At 43.5% G+C, this 8,248-nt stretch overlaps 1 protein-coding gene across 1 annotated transcript; it reads left to right on the plus strand.

Annotated features, from left to right (window-relative positions):
* Positions 1 to 2,824: 2,824 nt before the first annotated feature.
* TMEM272 (transmembrane protein 272) lies at positions 2,825 to 7,671 on the plus strand. Its single transcript, XM_060258031.1, has 4 exons — positions 2,825 to 2,932; positions 3,533 to 3,592; positions 5,334 to 5,416; positions 7,273 to 7,671. Exons 1-4 carry the CDS (start codon positions 2,875 to 2,877, stop codon positions 7,633 to 7,635), a joined length of 564 nt encoding a protein of 187 aa, XP_060114014.1. The 5' UTR covers positions 2,825 to 2,874; the 3' UTR covers positions 7,636 to 7,671.
* Positions 7,672 to 8,248: the final 577 nt, after the last annotated feature.

Consider the following 8,248-nt stretch of genomic DNA (forward strand, 5'->3'; position numbering starts at 1 on the left):
AGCAAACAAAAAGCAACTGGTGGCTTGCAAGGGCAGGGGAACGGAGGAGTCCGTGTGCTGTCTGTAACTGTTGGAGGGGAAAGTGAGTAGTTGCAGATTCAGTCCCAGAGAGTAAAAGATACTGCCCCCCCCCACAAAAAAATTGGTGGTTCAGTTGTATTGATGCAAATACCTATTTATATGTTTCATTTGTTCCTTGCCTTTCTCCTTGATGAGGACCCAAGGCAGCTGACATTATTCTCCCCTCTTCCAATTTTATCCTCCCAACAAACTTGCGAGGTAGGCTCGGCTAAGAGTATGTGACTGGCCAAAGGTCACGCAGCCAGCTTCCATGGCCCAAGTGGGAATGCAATCCTGGGTCCTAATCCAAAGCTCTTAACTGCTAGACCACACTGGCTCTCACAAAAAACCTGCTCGTTCAGTTGTATTGATGCATAAAGAAGACTTTGGGTTCTTTGGGTGAAATTGAGCTGTTAGTTCTCAGCCAGCAGTACCTCAGAATATCTCTTACTAGTGCAGTCCTGAACAAAGTGATACCCTTCTAAGCCACTGACTTCAAGGGACTTAGAAGGGTGTAACTTTGCTTAGGACAGCATTGCTGGCTGCTTTCTTGACCAGAAGACACTTACTATGCTGGCAAATAGTGGCTTTCCACCAGGTTGCCTGCTTTAAATTGTGGCCTAGTGGCGATTTCACAGGGCTTCTGTGGACATTTCTGTGGTTCTTTGGAGTTGGCTAAAAGGTGGAGCAATTGAGCCAAATATTATTTAAGCCTTGGAGCAAGCCTATCTTGTCAGGGTATTCCTAGGGAGTCATTGTAATCAGAAGCTGGTAGTCCCGAGTAAGAATTCCAGCAGTCATTATGAGAGGCAGCCATTTCAGCGTGAAGACAATATTAAATACTCACGTCTTCTAGGACCAGTTTCCTCAATTACCTTTAAAGCCCTATATGGCCGGGGACCTGCATACCTTAAGGATCGAATCTCCCCATATGTTCCCCAGGGGGTACTTAGATCTGGGTCACAGAATCTGTTATTGATCCCTGGGCAGAGGGAGGCAAGATTGAAGACCACGCATGAGAGAGCCTTCTCTATAGCAGCCCCCTATTGGTGGAACCAACTTCCGAATGAAGTAAGAGCCTTGCAGGACCTTGTCCAGTTCTGCAAGGCTTGTAAAACAGCTCTGTTCCAACTCGCCTTCAACTGATGAGGATATTCAGGAAGGCTGAAGATTCAGGAAGGGAATTTAACATCAGCACCAAACTGGTTTAATTGTTCATACTGTTCAATAATGCTTTTGTATTGACATACTCAAACAAGGAATATTGGCTGTTTATCTCATTACATATACTAAACCCTTCCACTATATTTTAATGTATTTTTTCCTAGTGGCAAACTAGAATGATGTATATATTTATGTTACATATTAAAAGATAAATTAGTTGGACAGGAAAGTTTATGTTCTGAATAAAACTAAGTTGGTCTTAAAGATGCAATTGACTCCCCACTCCTCCACTTGCACCTGCTGGAATGGCCTTGGGTCAGCCATAGCTCTGGCAGAGGTTGTCCTTGAAAGGGCAGCTGCTGTGGGAGCCCTCTCCAGCCCCACCCACCTCACAGGGTGTCTGTTGTGGGGGAGGAAGGTAAAGGAGATTGTGAGCCGCTCTGAGACTCTTCGGAGTGGAGGGCGGGATATAAATCCAATATCTTCTTCTTCTTCTTCTTCTATTTTGTTCTACTACTTCAGACCAACACGGCTGCCTACTTGGATCTATTAGAGGATAAATGTTGTTCTGTGTAAATTATGAATGCAATATGTTTTCAAATGAGAGTCTGGTACTTCCCTGGGAATTCAGCCGCCAAGGTGAACCTTCCAAATATTAACTAGGGGTCCCAAATGTGGAGCCCATGGCACCAGAGCACCCACCAGCACCTTTTCTGGTGCCTGCCAATTAGGTGGGGTCAGGAATGGCTTCTGCCCTGCCAGGCTTCTGATTCACTATTGGAGATTTGATTGTCTTAAAATGTTGCTTTGGCAGCAGATGCCGCCATAGCAAGAGGATCTGCACTGTGTGACTGAAGTTCAGCTGAGGCACTCATTTGGTGAGTGGCTTCACCTCTTGCAGCAGCCATTTTGTTGGTATGCCACCATGCCATGGCAGAATTCCAAATGTTCCCATAAGCTCTAAAAGGTCGAGGGACCTGGTGTTAAACCTATATCCAAATGTGGGGGAGGGGATTAGGGGGAGGGAGTAGGTTGCAAATAGACTAGACTAGAACAAGTAAGTAGGAGGCATCATCTCTGCTTCAGGGAGACAGTTTTTTTCATGACACTGAAAGAAGCAGATGAGACGATCACACTGGCCACATATCAGAGGTGGGATTTCCATTTTCAGAATGGAAAACCTGACCTGTCTGTCTGTTTTTTGGCCATAAAGTTTGAGTATTCCACTTTGTTGCCGTCTTATTTTTCCATGCAATTACTGTGTTATTTCTTTTAACATAAATTGTAATCCTGTTGAGCCTGCAGCTACAGATCTTTTACAAATTGCTGCTGAAAGGCTAAGTGTGCAACCCTACACTGTTATACCTTTCTAAGCTAATTGAAGTCAATGGGCTTCAGAGGGTGTTATTCTGTTTAGCATGGCACATCAATGATTCTGACCTACATAAGAGCCAGGATCCTTCACCAACTCAGCAAAGCCCTATCTAGTAAAGAAACACTTTGCAAGCCTGTTGTTGTTGTTATTTGGTTAATTTTTCTACAACTCAGGGGAAATTGACTATTTAATTATATATTCCCCTCCCCCCCCCTTCTCACCCAGTGCCAGCTTCCGATTGTTCTCTTGAGGGCTACAGAACCTTGTGACTGACCATGACAGCAGGCCTGGAGAAAGCGTGCCATCAATGCATCTCAAAAATTGCCAGCAATGGTAGGTGGCAGTGGGGGGCTAACAGGGAGGGGGTTGCATAGAGAAATCTGCAGTGCGATGAACACATATAGAGCTGCTTTAGCTGCTTGAGGAAACAAAAGAAATGTGTGGGCAGTACCTGTGAATGTTTTAGAACTGTAGGATGAATGCAGGCAGGAAGGAAAGTCTGTCCTGAATTACAAGAACATTTCAGCAAGCAATAGATTGGATCCAACCAGGTAAATAGGGGAGAAGGACCACCTGAAATACCATGCTGGGGATCATGCGACCTGCATGGATAAAAGCTGTGAGTAAGGAGGAGAATTAGGTGTCTCAATTATACTGAATCAGATTATCAGTCCATCAAGGTCAGTACTGGCAGTGGCTGTCCAGGGTCTCAGGTCTTTCACATCACCTTCTGCCAGACCTTTTAATCTGAGATACTGGGGACAACCTGGAACCTTCTGCATGCCATGCACGTGCTCTGCCATTGAGCCACAACCCCATGCTTAATATATGCACTAGGCAGACTAACTTTCCTACACACATATAAGAAAAAGCTGTTCAGCTGACTTTTTCAGTTGCCCAAGCCCTGTAACACAGTGCTCCTTTTCCTTACAGCTTGCCTCATTTTTGGACTCCTGAATTTCCTAGCATTGCCACTATCTATGGCTTTTATAGGTAAGCTGCCAAATAAAATGTGTTTTTAGCGCTGTGAAGATGCATACTGAAATCTCTCTCTGATCTTGGCAAATTTAAAAGCCAGGTCTACACAGATGTACGGGGCACTCATTACAGTTGTTGGTAAATGTAGACCATTGAGACCTTTGCGGCTGCTCTTAGACCTCTGGGTTCAGTTGAGTGAAATTAGCCATCACTCACTAAGGTTGAACAGAATGTTTATGAACATTCCAAGCTGCTTAGGAGTTCAAAAGACTTATCAGTGCACTGGGCCCAAGATCACATATAGCTGTCATCAAGTGCTGCACAATTCCCATCAATGATCACCTCTATGATGTAATCAAATAAGGTTTATTCATTAAATGAAGATACCATCTTGGTAAAACTGAGCCCCTCAGGCTGAGGCATACTATTATAGCCTTGGTTTCAGACCCTTACAAAGCTAAACTCAAAGCACCCATTTCTCTACCAATAAGAGCATACCCCCTTGCGATCAGTACTAAGCGGAGCAGGTTATTCTTGAAAGTGAAAGTTTCTGGGCCTGTGAAGCGGCTGACCCGTACCACATATTCCCAGGTTCGAAAGTTACTTCTGCAGAGTTACAGTAGATGAATGAGCCAGCAAGCCCTCTAACAAAAACAACAAAGCAATTCATTATGGTTGCAGCAGTTAAATCAAAATGGATGTTCTCACGGCAAGAACCATTCTTGACAGCTGTGGGTGGGATCCTCCATTCACCAAAGAAAGAAGTAAGCAATGCTATCAAAGTATTAGTCACATATTAAAATTGGTGTAGATGGGAATGGAATATCCATGATGTGTGCGAATAGCATCTTTGAACAATACAAGATGCAGGAGTGGGCACAGAGTAGCTGATGCACTAAAACCACATTTGATATGGGTTTCTGCTTATGGATTACCTGGATCCAGGCAAAGTTTAATTACATGGAGCATACACTGAAAACTTGGTCCTTTCATGGAGAGCGTATTAGTAGAATTTCACCACTTTTTGTCAGATAGCGTTGAAACAGAGTCCATGAAACTGAACAACAATGCTTGAATTAATGAAGGTTCTGAGTTCCAATTCACATGGAGCCATTCAATGTTGTTTACATTCTGTTTCTGCCTTATTGCCAATGGAACTTTCAGGCAGGGTATCCAGTGCCCACCTGACAGGGTTTCTATGCTGTTGTGTGACATGCACACAATAGTAAAAAATGAATTTTGCTCTTCTCATTTCATCCTCACATCACAAAAAGTTTCACTGGCTAATTAAATTCTTATTTTACTGTTCTTTTAACTCAAAGGTCTTGAACAGATTGAGGATCCTTACCAGCAATCTCCACAGCTAAATATTTATCAACTGCTAAGATAGTTTTCCAGTCCTCTTCTACAAAGAAAAACTGGATAATTTTTGAAGGTGATAAATTCACATAACCTATTAAAAGGGGGACAAATATATTTCTCTCAAACCAGATCAGATTTCACACTCCAATAAAATATGTTCTAAGGACTCAAGTTGATTACAGACTCTGCCTGCAAACTGGCCTTCCAGTGTGGCTGAGGGGGCTCATTATTTAGAAGTCACAGCAGCATTTCCAGATAGATAGTGACAGCCATGTCTTCCATAGGCCTTGCATGTTTTATATAGTGCTAAGATTGTGGCATCCGTACACCTTTTTTTAAATGTCACTCATAACAAAGGTTGCCAATTATTTATCTCTCTCTCTCTTTTCCTCAGGAATGAAGTTTTTAGATGCCTGTCCAGTCCAACCGCTAATTCCCTTATACCTGCTTGTGGGTGGTGTGATTGGCAGTTTGAAGGTACTCCTGTTCTCCTCACCAAGATTTCTGTGAAAGCCCTAGGTTGATTGAAGTGAACTTTGAAAGTTAGGGCTAAGGCACTGAAAGTTTCCTCTGAGGAGGATAGTTGCTGGCTGAATACAAGCTGGGTGCCTGTTTGGTGTCCCTTTCCTCGAGGTTTTAGGGTGGCCAGCTTCAGCTTGAAAAGGGACTCCTATATGCAGTGAGCAAGACACCTAATCTAAGAACATAAGAACATAAGAGAAGCCATGTTGGATCAGGCCAACGGCCCATCAAGTCCAACACTCTGTGTCACACAGTGGCAAAAAATTTTATATACACACATACACTGTGGCTAATAGCCACTAATTGATCACATTTTATCTGGCCTGACCCACAAGAAGCTCAAGGTAGCAGACATGTCCTCCTCCATCTTATCCTCACAATAATCCTGTGAGACAGGCCATCTTGTGGACATCCTAGCTGAGTGGAGATTTCAGCCTTCCATCTCCTTGTCTGACACCCCTATAGCAAAGCAGCACGAGGGGAGGGAGATAATCTAAAAAAATGTTTCCCTCCTACATAGAGGAGCTCTATTCAGGAATGTAGTTGGGAACTGCTTGCAGTGATTTCTGTCATTAAGCCTTTGTCTAGAATCTTAAAAAGCAGTACTGGTATATTACGGAAACTGATTTAATTGAACTTGCTGTCGTAACTGGGTTTGGGTTGTAACTCCAACAAATCAGACTGGTTGTTGCTTAGCGAGAGTTTTTGATGTCACTCATAACAAAGGTTGCCAATTCTCATTTTTGGCAGGGCTGCTGTGCTTTTAGCAGCTATATTAAAGAAAATATTGGATTTATATCCCGCCCTACATGAATTTCAGAGTCTCAGAGCGGTCACAATCTCCTTTACCTTCCCCCACCCCCATAACAGACACCCTGTGAGGTAGGTGGGGCTGAGAGAGCTCTTACAGCAGCTGCCCTTTTCAGGACAACTCCTACGAAAGCTAAGGCTGACCCAAGGCTGTTCCAGCAGGTGCAAGTGGAGGAGTGGGGAATCAAACCCAGTTCTCCCAGATAAGAGTCCACGCACTTAACCACTATGCCAAATTGGTAAAGACAGAAATATATTTATTTGCTTCATTTATACCCCACCTTTTCCCCCTGTGGGGTCCCAAAACAGATCACACCATTCTCCTCTCCTCCATTTTTATCCTTACAATAGTCCTGTGAGATAGGTTTGACTAGGAGTTCATGACTGGCCAAGGTTAAGCAGCAAGCTTTCATAGCAGAGTGAGGTGAGGATTTGAACCTTGGTCTCCGAAATCCTAATCCAACACTCTAAGCACTACACCAGGCTGGGTCCCCCAATAATTCCTCTAAAAGGTGAAGCTTTCCTTGCATGGAGAATCAGTGGACAGAACTTTCATCTGCTCAGTTTCTTTAAATCAGGTAAATGTTAAATGAATTACTCCTGCACAACAGAGGTGATGTTTCAGCCACTCAGCTGTGTAAGCAGGAACTTATTTGTGTGGGCTCCGGTCATGGAACAAGGAGAAAGATTTGAATGATTGGCCTTGCCTGTGTGGTATTTCATTTAAGACCCCAACCACATGAGAACGGTTCATGGAAATATATCTGCTGTGCAGCTCAGGAAACATTAGAAGGGCTGTGGAAGATCATGTTGTAGAGCACATGGAGGCTCAGGTACTTTCGGCCCATATGATGCGGTTATTCTGCCAAAATGACTTGTGCCTGATCTTTCTCTTGCCATAGTGATTAGACACAACTAGTAGAGTCAGCAATTGGTATGCAGATGGCAGACCTGTCATTTGCTAGCCCTGTCATCTTTCTCCTTGTTTCTCTAATGCACAGATCGCTCTTCTGCTCTTTGACTCTACCAGGATGAGGCAGCTACTTTCTAAATCAGTCATGATTGACGACGACGACGATGACGAATATCCGTGGAGGCAGAATGCTCACAAATATTACATTCACCTGACCCTCAGCCTCTTCCTCTTCCTCTGGTTCATTCTGGGGAACTACTGGGTGTTTTCTGTTTACCTGCCTAATTTCATCCCACCTTTCAATCACCCACAAGATTACTGTGATAAAACGCTCTACATTTTTGCAGTCGGGGTGCTCCTCCTCAGCCACACAGTGCTGGTCCTGCTGATCTTCTGCAGCTGCTGCATCTATTGCTTTTCCAAGCAACACTACGCTGCAGAGGAGGATTAAATTTGTTAGAAAGATGGGGACAGGATAAGAGCAGGCTTGCTGGTCACTCACTTGGCATGTGCAGAGTTTATAATTAGCAAATGCCACTGAAGGAATTCCAAGCACTATTTCATGAATTTTTCTCCCTGACACAGAGAAAAATAGTTATGGGGAGGGGAAATCTGAACAGTGGCAATTTGTTCGGCAGCAGCAAAGGTCTCCCAAGAATCACCACATTAGGGGTGCCATTCTGCCTCAGCTTCCCCCAGAAATGAGAGAGACACGCACTACCATTCACTCTTTTCAAATGCTTTCTCAAATACGCCTATAGATTTCCCTGCCTGAAACAGAAAAATGTGAAACAGAAGAAAATGAGAGTCAATAAATCTTGCCTGTGATGTAGATTTTGTCATGCAAAAATTCCAGGTTTGGTCACTTAAAATATTGTTGATGTAGTTTGGTTTAAGTGCACTTTTTTTTTGAGTGGCATTTAATGGCTGAAAACTTTTTTTGGTCTTTGTCATGGCTCACAATCTTCTATATCCCATTCCCTTCAACAGCTGATTGTATCTGTTGTCAAAGGAAGGGTGCTCTCCAGAGATTTAGATGGAAAAACTAATTGCTTGAGTGGTAG

Source organism: Heteronotia binoei, chromosome 1 (genome assembly GCF_032191835.1).
Source record: "Heteronotia binoei isolate CCM8104 ecotype False Entrance Well chromosome 1, APGP_CSIRO_Hbin_v1, whole genome shotgun sequence".
NCBI classification, from domain to species: domain Eukaryota; kingdom Metazoa; phylum Chordata; class Lepidosauria; order Squamata; family Gekkonidae; genus Heteronotia; species Heteronotia binoei.

Coding starts and splice junctions, on each gene's coding strand:
- TMEM272 (XM_060258031.1), top strand. CDS start 2,875: ATGACAGCAGGCCTGGAGAAAGCGTGCCATCAATGCATCTCAAAAATT. Junction 2,933..3,532: donor CTCAAAAATTGCCAGCAATG/GTAGGTGGCAGT, acceptor TTTTCCTTACAG/CTTGCCTCATTTTTGGACTC. Junction 3,593..5,333: donor ACTATCTATGGCTTTTATAG/GTAAGCTGCCAA, acceptor TCTTTTCCTCAG/GAATGAAGTTTTTAGATGCC.